The sequence below is a fragment of the Oryctolagus cuniculus genome, chromosome X (assembly GCF_051225735.1).
Source record: "Oryctolagus cuniculus isolate XC-2025 breed Fujian yellow rabbit chromosome X, ASM5122573v1, whole genome shotgun sequence".
NCBI lineage: Eukaryota > Metazoa > Chordata > Mammalia > Lagomorpha > Leporidae > Oryctolagus > Oryctolagus cuniculus.
The window spans coordinates 127,136,785-127,152,359 of NC_142888.1; the positions used below are offsets into that span (position 1 = coordinate 127,136,785).

The window sequence follows — 15,575 nt, forward strand, 5'->3', positions numbered from 1 at the left end:
TCCTATGCTTTCCCTAGAGTAATATTCAGTATTAGCCAAGGAAGAAAATGCAAACGAGTACATGTATATTCAATAATAAAGCTTAATAAGTCAGAGAAGGAATGGAATGAAATGAAGGCTTAACACTTCCAGAGATAACTAGGCAGTTTTTGCCTTCCTAGTTACTTCCTTGTTTTTACCAGGACTTGAATGTATACATCATATTGTCCTTTATTAGTTATCAAATCCATACCAAACTTGTTATATGGGCATGATAATAGCAATCACTATATAGACTACATTGGAGGGCATTTTATTTTTATGTTAAAATCATATAGACTTCATTGGAGAGCAAATTAAATGCTGAGTTTGCAATCCCATGCTGTGGCTCTGGATGTGCAAGTTCTACCTGAAGGAGAGTAATCTGATTATCAAGAGCCTCTTTCTGGCTCTAGCCTTGAGTCTGCCATGGACATTTTCTGAGTCACTTTGTCTTACCTTTGGATTGCTCAGCAAATAAAAATGAGAAGATCAAAGATGTCCATTTATGATTATTTATTGATAGTATTAATGATGTTCTTTATTTCCAAAGGAGATTTATATTTCTTTTTTTAAGATTTATTTATTTATTCAAAAGGCAGAGTTACAGAGAGGCAAAGGCAGAGAGAGAGAGAGAGAGAGGTCTTATATCTGCTGGCTCACTCCCCAGATGGCCGCAATGGCGGGAGTTGCGCCAATCTGAAGCCAGGAGCCTCTTCTGGGTCTCCCATGTGGGTTCAAGGTCCCAAGGACTTGGGTCATCTTCCACTGCTTTCCCAGGCCATAGCAGAGAGCTGGATCAGAAGTGGAGCAGCCAGGACTCGAAATGGTGCCCAAATGGCATGCTGACACTGCAGATGGCAGCTTTACTGGCTATGCCACAGCACTGGCCCCAAGATTATACATTTCTAAATGGATGACATCCTGCATTAATATTGTGCTGTCATAAAACATTGTCATGTGTAATAGCTGTTATGATGCTCACCACCAGGTTCCCATTGAACAAATGAGGGACAAATGAGGCCGAGAGTTGTAAATGACTTGTCCAAGATATCAGAATTTATGGTTATCCTATAGTTGAATACACATATCTTGACTCTATGTTAATATGGTTTCTGGGTTTTTTTTTTTTGCTATTGCTATTGATTTTGATACACCATCCTTTATAAGTTATACCTTATAAGAAAATATTATGTGCTCTCAAATTCTGGCTGAAGATGATCTGGGTTCCATATTTGCCTCTATAATTCCAAGCTGGTCATGAGCAAGTTCCATAACCTCTCTAAGTCTCAGAATTCTTATCTGGGAATAAAGGCTAATAACAGCACCTCCTTCACAGGATCACCATGAAGACCAAATTCCATGTTGCTGGCCAGATATTTAGCACTTTCTATGACACAAAAAATGAAATTTCAAAATGTGCGTATGATTTATCACTTACTGGCTGAACACTTAAATAGAAAATAAAATAATGTGTACATATTCCCTCCATTACTGAGATGCACACATGTGAAAAATGAACCCTTTATAATGACAAGCATAGGTAGTTTTTAAGTACTTGAGTTCTGCATAGAGCTTATGAAAGTGATACATTCTTCCCACAATGTATTGTAAGAATTATTTGTTCAGAGTCATAAGCCTGTAACTGCAAAATAAACACCAAGATGCATTTTTCCTCCTTCTCTAAGATCTTCAACACATCCATTAGTCTTTTGAAGGACAGTCATAAATCCTTCAAATTTAGTTTATCTGAAACAAAGTGTAACAGTTGCCCTTCCCACCAATCATCCTTTATATCAGTTTCCATTTTCAGACCTCAGTGAAAACATCCTGGCCCTATGTGGCTGAGTGTGAAAGTGAGGGAGCTGTGCTCTCTCTGGAGAGTTATTCGATACCTTCTGTAACCTATATCTCTTTATAACATTTGAATACAACTTCCAAAATAATGTTCCCCCCTATTTGTCAAATGAGAATCTGCCTTTTCCATTCAGGAAGAAGCACATAGGTGGGAATCTAGAGATGGGGAATTTAGGACTGTCTATTGTGCAAACTAGCTGTGTGATGCTGAGCAAAACATTTCACCTCTCTGAATATTTCCTTCCTTGTATGCAAAATGATGCCAGTGGACTCTCTCATTTCTGGGAAGATGCTCTGAAGCATGGTGGTGAATAAGTTGCACTCATTGCCATAAAGGAATTTGTGAATGGTTGGGGAGAGAGTCAGTGAAAAGGAGTGTTGTGATCTAGCCAGAGCTTAAGGACAAGAGGAAAAAGGTGTATTTTCTGAAATAGGAATTCTCCCTAGAAAGCTTTAGTGGAGCTATAGAGGAAAAATAGGATTTCTGGAATTGGGAAAGGGAATTCTAGTCCTGAAGCTGTGCTTGGTACTGAGCCTAGAAGCAAGAAAGAGAAGAAAATGCTTGAGAATTGGTGATTCATGCAGGGAGTTTGATACTGCCCCCACCTGAAGCCTGGCAGTGAGGTCTAAAGTTTGTATTTAATAAATGAAAATATGGACATTAATGATATTTGAAGCCTGCACTACTGGAATTATAAGATATCAAGCCACCCTTTCTGCTGTAGCTCAAATTTGAAGTTGGGGAAATGGATGACACTGGAATTAATACCCCTATAGAAACAAAAGACTGTGTGTGCTCCATAAACAATTTTGAAAGTGTTAGTTCATCACCAAAATCCAGATAACTCATATTTTTAGGTACCCTGCCTTAGGGAGAGAAAGATTTCTTATCCACATTATGGGATTATATCTCTTAGAACAAATTTTACAGGAAGACAATGGCCATATATCAAAATGTTAATGACTAGCCATTTCCCACACTGCTTTTTTGTGCCACTGAACTGCCCAGCCACAGAGGGCACTGGAAGTTCACTGGGTCATTTACTTTTGTTATCCAGAGAGTCCCAACAGGTTTCACCAACAGACTCTAGGACTTAGGGTCTTTTATCATACCCCTATTCTTTACAGGGAGAACAGAGCACCTTGTCCGGTAGAGATCCCATGTCACCCACACAGTACATTGATTGCACTTTTAGTAGTCAAAATATATAGGCTTCAGTCTGTGGTGATGCTGAAATACTTTTTTTCATTTATTTGGGGGAAGATAGAAAGGGAATATATGTACAGAATATGACATAAATATAAGAGCCCAAAAATCTAATTGGCTAAAAGAATTTTGGTTCCCACTGCACCTTTCACAGAATTGTAGCGCCAACATTTTATTCTTCTTGCAAGATGTATTTGAGGATGATTTAGGAAATATACTTTGTAATGTGAATTCTATTCTGACATCTTTGCAGGATGCTTGAGGATGACCTGAAGCTGAGTAGTGATGAAGATGACCTTGAGCCTGTGAAGACCTTGACCACTCAGTGCACTGCTACTGAGCTGTACCAGGTAGGAAGAGGTTAAGCTGTGACTTTGGGCCCAAGGGGAGGGAGTAAAATAAATTAATATGTTTTTTAAAGGAAGGGTGTCAGAACAGAGTGAAAGAGGAAAAGGGGGAAGTGTCTGGGCCATTCTGCACTAGGCTTTCTGGGTCACTATAAGGAAGGTGTTTTTTTTATTATTATTCATTTATTTATTTGAAAGTCAGAATTATACACACACACACACACACAGAGAGAGAGAGAGAGAGAGAGAGAGAGGCCTTCCATCTGCTGGTTCATTCTCCAAATGGCTGCAACTGCCAGGGCTGAACCAGGCCATAGCCAGAAGCCAGGAGCTTCATCTCAGTCTTCCACATGGGTGGCAAGGGCCCAAGAACTTGGACCATCTTCTCCTGCCTTCTCAGAACATAAGTAGGAAGCTGGATCAGAAATGGAGCAGCCAAGACATGAACCAGTGCCTATATGGGATGCTGGCATCACAGGCAACAGCTTTATGTACTAAGCCACAGCACTGGCCCCTGCAATGGTTTTGACAAACACAAATCTTACATCGCTCTACTTCTCTCCTTCATACCTGTGCTTTGGAGAAAGGGAATGAAGCTAAGATAGGCATAGTGTTCTGGGATAAGTCAAATGAACTCATGCTTTCATTTGAACTACAGTAAGGAGAGAGGATGAGTCCTTTAAAAGTGTTTTCATACACACCCCCACTTCTGTCTACTGCCCATACAGACACTGGTCATCAGGATGCAATGGAGAATATCTTCCCTCCTCTTGAACTACTTATGAGTACTTTTCTTTGGTGACTCTAATGTGAGGCTTATAGACCATATTCATTAATTTAGGGATAAGTGTGACTGCTCCATTCACCCTTCCCAGATGCAGCACTGCAGAATGCCGCTAAGAAACAAAACACTGCATTTTGCAACTTACATGAACCTTTAGGCAAAAGGCATTTGGCAAAACCTTGCTACTGCCCTTGTATTTTTCCATTCTGCATTTTAAGTATTTCCAGTACTTTCCCATTACATGAGATGGCAGGTATGTGTGTTTTCAGCATTTCTATGAGACTGTACTTCTTGATTCAAAAAAGCCAAGTGGCATTTAGGACTCATGAGAAAAATAGTTATTTGGTGGTGTCAATGATGCATGTGCATTTTCCCAGTGAGAGGGAACTGTCTCAAATGCATTTTGATCATATGTAAAGAATTACATCTTTGCAACTTTGGTGTGTTATCAAGAACACAGAGTGAGTGAAGGCTATATGGTGCTGGATTAAGTCAGTTTCACAATTGTTTGTCAAGGGGTTGCTATACATTTATTGAGTGCAAGAAACCCCTTCCTACTCGAGTTATGAACTTTGATTTTGACAGATATAATTTTACTTTTTAATAAAATATTTAATGCACAATTGAACAATAAGTAGAAGTAGATTTTGTACATTGACTTAATCTTTACATGGTTACATACAGGCAACCTGTTTTTTAACTTATGAAATTATTATCTGTATTGACCTAAAATGGCATTGGGTCTGTTTGTCTGAATCATCTATATTTTTAGGATATATATATATACTGATTTTCTGTAAGTACTGATACCCTCAGTTCATTAGGATTGGTGCGTTGACCTTTTTACATGACCAATCATGCCTTCCTCAACAAGGCTTAGGTTCTCACTTAAAATTTGATAGAGATTGAATGATTGAACTGGTGGGTCAAAGGTTAAGGTCAAATAACAACTCATTTCCCCTAGCTGAGATCAGGATGCAAGAAGTGTGTACAAGGTTATGAACTCTTGTAAAAGAACCTTCCTTATGGGGTTTGAGAACTAGTTAAAAGGCTCATAAGGCTATAGATCAAATGAGAATGCTTGTATAGTAGTGATGACCACAATGTTTGGTGAGCTCTGGCTTCATGAAGCCTAAAATTCTATTTTAGAGATAAAAAAGGGTTTGCAAAAAGTTCATGGAAATGCATTTTATGAAAAATATACATAGATTTCAAAAAATGTTTGCAGTAATATAAATTTATCTTTTAATTCCTTTTTCCCTGAAAATTTTGAACTACTCTTATATATATGTTAAAATAATTTATTTTGATTGTGGTTAAATTCATATAACATAAAATTCATCATTTTAAAAGGGATAGTTCAATGACATTTAGTACACTCAGAAGGTTGTGCAACCATCACCAGTTCCATAACATTTGCATCATCACAAAAGGAAACCCCATATCCATTAAGGGGTTCCTCTCCATTGACCCTCCTCCAGGCCCTGACAATTACTAACTTGCCTTCTTTCTCTATGTATTTTCGTACATCATAAAACAGAATCCTATAACATATGATTCGTGTTTCTGGCTTCTTTCATTTACCACAATGTTGTCTAGGTTCTTCCCTGTTGTAGATGTGTCAGTACTTCGTTTTGTTTTATAACTGAATAATACCCCATCATATGGTCAAATCCATTTTGTTTAATCCTTCATAATCACATGAACATTACAGTTGTTCCCATATTTTGACTATTGCAAATAATGCTGCCAAAACATTTCTGTTAATGTTTTCACATGAACATATGTTTTCAATTCTTTGGGTATGTACCTAGAATTGAAGTTGCTGGGTCATATGGTAATTCTATGTTTTGCTTATTGATGAACTACCTAAATCACTTCCTTTTTGATAACATATTATTCCCCTACAACTCAAACGATTGTACCTGCAGCAACAGAAGGAGGAGAACTATTGAAACTTCCATTTTTGGAGTCATTCTTGCTCTGTGCAAAGTACAAGTTAGATGTAACATATCTTTCAGACCTCATAGAAAACCACAGAGGTAGGTTTGGGCCTCTTGCCTGAGCAATAGAATTGCAGGATATTTCTATTTTTGACAAAATATTTGGGGTAAAACAAACAAATGCATTAGCCTATAAAAATGTGCCCAAGATCTGGACCATACAATTTATTTCAGCCAACATTGTAGTTAGAAACTTTCTCAGAAACCAGTGATTGCAATCATGCCCACATAGTCCAGTATAAAAGCCATTTGCTTTCTGGAGGCATCTTCAAATCATCTCATCTGTAATCATCGCACCCTGACAGTGAAAAAACTCAAATTCCCCCCAAAAATTTTTAAAACTTTCTAAGATCTTATGCTGTGGCTTGGAGCATAAAGAATCTCAAGAGAATGCATTTCAAATGCAAGTATCAATTTTATTTAAATTTTATTTAATGAATATAATTTTCCAAAATACAGCTTATGCATTACAATGGCTTCCCCCCCATAACTTCCATCCCAACTGCAACCCTCCCCTTTCCCACCCCCTCTCCCCTTCCATTCCCATCAAGATTCATTTTCAATTCTCTTTATATACAGAAGATCAGTTTAGCATATATTAAGTAAAGGTTTCAACAGTTTCTAACCACATAGAAACACAGAGTGAAAAATACTGTTTGAGTACTAGTTATAGTGTTAAATCACAATGTACAGCACATTAAGGACAGAGATCCTACATGAGGAGTAAGTGCTCAGTGACTCCTGTTGTTGACTTAACAAATTGACACTCTTGTTTATGGCATCAGTAATCTCCCTAGGCTCTTGTCATGAGTTGCCAAGGCTATGGAAGCCTTTTGAGTTCACCGACTCTGATCATATTTAGACAAGTTCGTAGTCAAAGTGGAAGTTCTCTCCTCCCTTCAGAGAAAGGTACCACCTTCTTTGATGACCCGTTCTTTCCACTGGGATCTCACTCGCAGAGATCTTTCATTTAGGTCTTCCTTTTTTTTTTTTTTTTCCAGAGTGTCTTGGCTTTCCATGCCTAAAATTTTCTCATGGGCTCTTCAGCCAGATCTGAATGCCTTAAAGGCTGATTCTGAGGCCAGAGTGCTATTTAGGACATCTCCCCTCTATGAGTCTGCTGTGTATCTCGCTTCCCATGTTGGATCATTCTCTCCCTTTTTGATTCTATCGGTTAGTATTTGCAGACACTATTCTTGTTTATGTGATCCCTTTGGTTCTTAGTCCTATCATTATGATTGATTGTGAACAGAAATTGATCACTTGGACTAGTGAGATGGCATTGGTACATGCCACCTTTTTTTTTTTTTGACAGGCAGAGTGGACAGTGAGAGAGACAGAGAGAAAGGTCTTCCTTTTTGCCGTTGGTTCACCCTCCAATGGCCGCTGCGGCCAGCGCACCGCACTGAGCCGATGGCAGCAGCCAGGTACTTATCCTGGTCTCCCATGGGATGCAGGGCCCAAGAACTTGGGCCATCCTCCACTGCACTCCCTGGCCACAGCCGACAGCTGGCCTGGAAGAGGGGCCACCAGGACAGAATCTGGCGCCCCAACGGGGACTAGAACCCGGTGTGCTGGCGCCGCAAGGTGGAGGATTAGCTTAGTGAGCCGCAGCACCGGTACATGCCACCTTGATGGGATTGAATTTGAATCCCCTGGTATGTTTCTAACTCTTCCGTTTAGGGCAAGTCCGATTGAGCATGTCCCATATTGTACATCTCTTCCCTCTCTTATTCCCACTCTTATATTTAACAGGGATCACTTTTCAGTTAAGTTTCAACACTTAAGAATAACTGTGTATTGATTACAGAATTCAACCAAAAGTATTAAGTAGAACAAACAAAAAAAAATACTAAGAGGGATATCGTATTAAATTGTTCATCAACAGTCAGGGCAAGGGCTGATCAAGTCACAGTTTCTCATAGTGTTCATTTCACTTTAACAGGTTTCCTTTTTGGTGCTCGGTTAGTTGTCACCGATCAGGGAGAACATATGATATTTGTCCCTTTGGGACTGGCTTATTTCACTCAGCATAATGTTTTCCAGATTCCTCCATCTTGTTGCAAATGACCAGGTTTCATTGTTTTTGACTGCTGTATAGTATTCTATAGAGTACATGTCATAATTTCTTTATCTAGTCTACTGTTGATGGGCATTTGGGTTGTTTCCAGGTCTTAGCTATTGTGAATTGAGCTGAAATAAAAATTAATGTGCAGACTGCTTTTTTGTTTGCCAGTTTAATTTCCTTTGGGTAAATTCTAAGGAGTGGTATGGCTGAGTTGTATGGTAGGGTTACAATAGCTACAAAAACAATCAAATACCTTGGAATAAACTTAACCAAGGACGTTAAAGATCTGTACGATGAAAATTACAAAACCTTAAAGAAAGAAATAGAAGAGGATACCAAAAAATGCAAAAATCTTCCATGCTCATGGATTGGAAGAATCAATATCATCAAAATGTCCATTCTCCCAAAAGCAATTTATAGATTCAATGTGATACCAATCAAGATACTGAAGACCTTCTTCTCAGATCTGGAAAAAATGATGCTGAAATTCATATGGAGGCACAAGAGACCTCGAATAGCTAAAGCAATCTTGTAAAACAAAAACAAAGCCGGAGACATCAAAATACCAGTTTTCAGCACATACTACAGGGCAGTCGTAATCAAAACAGCATGGTACTGGTACAGAAACAGATGGATAGACCAATGGAACAGAATAGAAACACCAGAAATCAATCCAAACATCTACAGCCAACTTATATTTGATCAAGGATCCAAAACCAATCCCTGGAGTAAGGACAGTCTATTCAATAAATGGTGCTGGGAAAATTGGATTTCACATGCAGAATCATGAAGCAAGACCCCTACCTTTCACTTTACACAAAAATCCACTCAACATGGATTAAAGACTTAAATCTATGACCCGACACCATCAAATTATTAGAGAACATTGGAGAAACCCTGCAAGATATAGGCACTGGCAAAGACTTCTTGGAAAAGACCCCAGAAGCACAGGCAGTCAAAGGCAAAATTAACATTTGGGATTGCATCAAATTGAGAAGTTTCTGTACTTCAAAAGAAATAATCAGGAAAGTGAAGACGCAACCAACAGAATGGGAAAAAATATTTGCAAACTATGCAACAGATAAAGGGTTGATAACCAGAATCTACAAAGAAATCAAGAAACTCCACAACATCAAAACAAACAACCCACTTAAGAGATGGGCCAAGGACCTCAATAGACATTTTTCAAAAGAGGAAACCCAAAGGGCCAACAGACACATGAAAAAAATTGTTCAAGATCACTAGCAATCAGGGAAATGCAAATCAAAACCACAATGAGGTTTCTCCTCACCCTGGTTAGAATGTCTCACATTCAGAAATCTACCAACAATAGATGCTGGAGAGGATGTGGGGAAAAGGGACACTAACCCACTGTTGGTGGGAATGCAAACTGGTAAAGCCACTATGGAAGTCAGTCTGTAGATTCCTCAGAAACCTAAATATAACCCTACCATACAAACCAAGTATCAAAATTAAACACAAGATTAGGCATGTCATTCTCTAACTATTCATTTTGGTACCATGTATTTTATAGTCAAAACAATCTTCCCTTTTCCTGCCCCATCATTGAACCTTTCCACAGAAGCATAAGCCATGCGGAACTGGCTGATAGGCCCTGTGCATAAACACCAATAGAAGAACTAGGATGTGATTAAATACTAAAGATCATTTCCTCAAATGGGAAAATGGAGCAAGCAGTTAGAATGGGACATTATAATATACAAATTTAAGATTCCAAATTGTCATCCATGGAGACTTAGGGTCACAGAACAGTATTTTTAAAAGAAGATTGCACTAATTACCCTTTGAAGTCAGAGATATGATACACAATAAAATATGCATGTGATTTCAAAAAGTAATTGTACTCTGAAAACATTTGTTAAAAGTTTGAGTGTTCTTTTCACATCTGAGTACATTTTTCTTTTCTTGGTTGGGGCAATTTAAGAACTAGGCACACTCATGATATGTTGTGAGGTATTTTGGAAAAAGCTGGGACAGTGTCTAAAAGTGAGTAAAAGTATAGCTCTGTTGTCAGACAGACATGGGTTTGAATCCTAACTGTTCTAGTTTCAAATTGGATGATGTTGGGCCAAAGATTGTTTATAAAGTGGAGGTACCAATAGCACCTACTTCATTGGGTCATAGTGGGAGTTCAATGATTAGGTGAATCAATGTAAAAAAAAAGAAGGTCACTTGACACTATGCTTGCTATGCTAAGCACGCAGTAAGTACTTACTACTTTCTATGAGCATAATCATCATCATTACTAATAACAATGGCATGAAAAGTCTCATATTCTTAAAGATGTTTGATAGATCTACTTTAACTTTTATTCTAAAAATGGGTTGTTAAAGAGCAGTTGTATTATATACATGTGACAAATGAAAAGTTCCCCTTATACTAACACTTATTTACTGTGTGTGTCTTGCCAGAAGGAATTTTAAGTGTAGTTGTCAACAGCATTAGTTTGTGGAATAGAGAAGCCTGGGCTTCAATACCAGCTCTTGCATACTAACTGCATCACTTCAGGAAAATCATCTTTATCATCATTCTGTTTCATATCTTTCACCAATAAACTAAGATAAAACAGTCTTGTCTAACTCCTAGGAATATTGTAAAAATTGAATGAAGACAATGTATGAGAAAATGCTTTGAAAACCACAAATACTACACGAATAAGTGATTATTCTTCCTTGTGATTGTTTTAAAAATTAACTAAAGGCCTCTCTTTTGGATCTGTAGGGAAATACATTTGCCTCAGTTTTGGCTGAGGTATCTGTAGGGATCTGCTAAGAACTGGGTTGATTGTCCTAAGTAGCCCCCAAAGGCATCCATCAGACACAAATAACCTCAACTCCTCTCTAAGCCTCCCTGACAACTTTTAAACTAGAAGTTTCAGTAAGAAAGGCCAGGTAGTGAATGCTACTCCAACTCCTCCAGGAAATTATGTGAAAGGTTTTTCCTCAAAGAATCAATGTGGGTAGAAAGTTGAATCATACCGTTTGATTGCAGTTCCTACCTCTTCTTTCTGAGCTCCTACTCTGCCCTAAAGAAACATTTCAAAGATTCTGTGGTGATGCTGTATTCATGTTGGTAGTCTGTCATGAATTACCCTTGAACAGGACATAAATAACCACTTGACATTGACATTGAACATTGCAATATTCCACAATTGTTATAATTGGATACAGTGCTTTATAGTTAATTTCTACATAAGTATACATGTTGCAGTATGTTCTTTTAGGAAAAAATTAGATATCAATGACATGGTTGGGACATAGGGACTGCATGATGTCCATTGCCCAGCTGACTGCATTTTTATTTCTCAGCTGTAACTGTTGTCATCTGATATAATATCCTGCATGACCTTGCCCATGTAACACCTATTGAATTGCCATTTTCAAGCCAGTCATCCAGGGCAAGCAGTGATGCTGCAATGAGCCCACTGGGGTATGGCTAGGGAGTGTCCTGATCCAGGAGGACAGGCTTCTTGGAAGGCGGGATGTGTTGTGTTCCCTGCATTCTCCAACCTCATGGCATTGTAGCTTTTGTTTTCCTTTTTGTCAAATTTTTCTTCTTATGTTTCTTGGGATTAAAGGAACCCCTGAAAATGAGGAGTTCAACCTGGAATCAATTTTCATTTACAGCTGAGAAGCAGTTATTGATGCTGTGCTTGCAGTTCAATAAAAGATCTAAAGATATAGACCTCGTGCTTCTCTTTCAATCTAAGCAGCCTAATCAGTCTCAAATGTTTTTTTAACAAAGAAATTTTATTGACACGTTTATTAAAGTCACTGTCTTTAAAGTTTAAACAAGCCACAATTTGACCTATTCCAAAGGCTTCTAGAATGTGTAGTGGCCAAACTGCTGAGTTCCCTCCAGCACATACTCGTAGAAACAGGTAAATGTCCACTTAATGTTTCATCAAATGCTGCTGTGATGTTTAATTTACACAGCTCTAAGCACACAGTTTGTTATCCACTAGTGGCAGGATTCTTTGAGATGCTTGGATTCAGAAGACTGGTTAGATCTTTGCATGGCTCTCTCATGCCCCGATCATCTCAGACTGGAATTAGAATCAGCAGTATTTAAAAATAGAATGACCATAAAATAGATATTGTTAAAAATTGCCCTTAGCATGTTTTAATATGAACACCATCCTTTTATCAGTGTGAATTGGACAAAAATCTTAGACGATTTCATGTAACACAGAAGTTCAGAAAATGTTTAATCTAACTGGAAATGTTTGGTTAGTGACCAGGCTCTGCTAGGTCACTCGCGATAAAGCTTGAAGTGGTATGCTGATGTTCTGTAAGCAGAGCTGAACAAGTAAAATTTTTCTTTGAGCACAAATAAATTCTAATGTGCATGTGTCTGGTTACATTATTGTAAGTGGCTTCAGTGCACCCTATTGTATTTAGTTACCTGAAAATTACCCTGGTGCTCTTTGAAATATGTACTTAATTTGAAACATGTTCCTGGAGAAATGTGGCTGTTTCTCCTATATCTTACAGAAGAGCTACACTCCAATGAAAAACAAAATTGTCTTCATAGCCATTTCACTCCACTTCATAATTTTACTTTCTTGTCTAAAGATCTCCAGTTAATCACACAAAAGAAAGCATGCTTTTAATCTAGATTCTTGAGTTTGGTTATATATTTGTTCCTTTTTTGTTTAGTTGGTTTTTGCTGCTGTATTTGTTTTTGTTGTTGTTGCACAAGCTTACTGGCTAGGTTTCTATTTGGTAATCTTAAATGAAATTAATTATATAGCAGTTGAAAACCTGAACATCAGGCAGCTTTAGGATGTATTCCTTATATCCGTGATCTGTGTTGGATTTTTAGAACATAGCAAGCTGATTAAATCAAAGGTTCAGTTTAATGCTTAAACTTTGCTAATGAAAAAGATGCAATGAAAGTTACTCTTACTATCAGCTGCGTCTTTCAAAGTTGGTGTGCTGTAGTGAATACATTAGTTGTGACAACAGATAGTCTTCCCTGCTGTAATCATTCCTATTTTGCTGCTACAGTGCTCCCTCATCATGCTGAACAAGTTGTTACTTCCCCAAGGTTTCTCCACATTTCCATTTACTTTGTTATCAACAGAAAGACTGAGGAAGGCCTCTTCTGGTAATGACATCAATACACAGCACACAGCAAGAGAGGTCAGCCTGTCAGAGCTAGAGAAACAGCAGATGGATTAGGATAAAACCGGGTGCAAAATAACTTTGATAGAGTCTTTTAATGTAAACAGTTTATCTGCCATTGCCTTTCATTGAAATCCTCAGCAAAATGATAAAGTTTGGGCTGTTAAGGCTACCAAATGTAGCTGAATAAAATGTGCATGTTGTCATAATCAAAGTCTCCAGCAATTAGAGGATGAGAGGACATTTTAATTTGTTCATTAAAAACAAGAAAGTAAATAGGATAACATGTAAGGTTAATAGAATAACATTGGCCTTCATATTCCCAAGATTGTTTTTCCCATTTGGCTGTATTAGCACAGAGACTAGATTAATAAGAAACTGCTTAGGGCTTGTATGATGTGATTTTTAATATGCTTGAGGCAAGTCTATGACTGTCTGGAAACCTGAATCATGAATTTTTTTTCATTGTAATTAGGTTTTCTACTTTTCTTACTAAATATTTGACATGTAATATCCATAGAATAGAATGCCTTGAGCATACAGAGGTACATAGAAGGGCAATGGTTCTACATGTTCTGCTTGTTCCATGATCAATAATGACCAAATACTGGCTAATACCCACTGTGCTTTATGAATTATCTATTCATGGATATTTCAGTTGCAAATTTAATGGTATTTTTACCTAAACTTAGCACTTTCCTTGCAGCGAACTTAAATCTGACACTGCCAAGGATGTCCTACTTGCCCTAAGATTGAAACAGAAATATAAATGGTTCTTATCAGTTATTTTGCAGAAGACAGCTTTAATATAAGAAAAGAATGACTACAGCACTTTCATCCACAAAGAGTGTATATATATATATATATATAGGCAGTGAAAATAACAGCCACCCCCAGCAAGCTAAGGACATCTAAATACAAATTTGCTTTGAAGTACTAGAAGTAAGAAGCATCATCATGTTGCCCTTGTCACTGCCACTGGACTGAAAGATGTTGCTAGACAATGTTGGCCCTCTCTCTACTGTTACCCCAATCCATTTGTTCCAAGAACTTCCTTTGTCTCAGGTACCTTCAGCATCCTGATTGGGCTCCATTCCATGGTTGAAGGCTGGAAACTGCATCTTGGAGTCATTAGTAAGCAAGCCTCAGGAAATATACCACATGTGCCTAAGTTTATTGGAAGTTTCCAAGTGTTGAGTTTAATCAGGGTTCTAGAATATACCTAGAGCAGTATGGACATGTCCAGTTACAGCTGTGTAATAAAACACTTTGCCAAACAGAAAATGTAAGATTTTGAAATTTATATGCTGGCTTTGAAACATTTATGAGGGCTTTGGTTTAGAGCTCAGGCATGCTTTACTCTGCCCCCAAATATGTATCCTCTGCTAGAAAAGCCAATAGGCAGGCTGCAAATGCCAAAGGCCTGGTTCTGAAAATGGAATGTACCTTATTTCTCAAAAGCAAAAAAGTAAATAAATAAGCGTTGTGAGTGCACAGAAGAGCTCCCCAAATTTGAGATTAGCTATCTATACAAGATTAACCATTCAAAATAGAAGTGGATGGGCGTAAAAAAGGAGTAAAATTTTCCAAGATGTATGGGATCAATTAATCCATATTTCACATAGTAAATATATCATAGGAGTTTTTGGAACACTTTACTAAAAATTCATAAGCTTGTCAGAGCCTATTTACTGTTAAGGATATGGACTCATATTTCATATTTAGCCCTCAATCATATATATGTGCATACATGTGTACATACAAAGTGTTCTTATGTGTGTATTAAAATATGGAATGCCACAGACCTAAAAAGAACTCTAGAGTCTTTAACTCCAGCTTTCTAATTCTGCTAATATAGAAACTGAGGTACAAATAAATCAGTTAGCATTTAGTATATGATAAAATATGGGTATAGCTCATCATCCAAAATATGACATGCTCTAAAGGAACAGAAAACCTGAACACATTATTATGCTAATGATTAAGGCATAGTGCCACTATTTATTCCCACATAGGTTTTACATCATTGAGTACCTACTATGTACTAAGAATATTATTCTCATTTTTTTTCTGGCTACATATGGTAGAGGGAAAGCCTCTTTTACATATTGATTGTCTCACACCAAATGACACGTGTCATTTTG

The 15,575-nt window shown here is 37.7% G+C and overlaps 1 protein-coding gene across 2 annotated transcripts in view; it reads left to right on the top strand.

The window, feature by feature from the left end:
- Nucleotides 1-15,575, top strand: part of AFF2 (ALF transcription elongation factor 2) — a 592,065-nt gene that overhangs the window by 473,146 nt on the left and 103,344 nt on the right. For both annotated transcript variants that reach the window (XM_008273461.5, XM_051831608.3), the window contains one exon: nt 3,336-3,432. In XM_008273461.5, the coding sequence (XP_008271683.3) occupies nt 3,336-3,432 (97 nt within the window). The remainder of the gene's footprint in view (nt 1-3,335; nt 3,433-15,575) is intronic.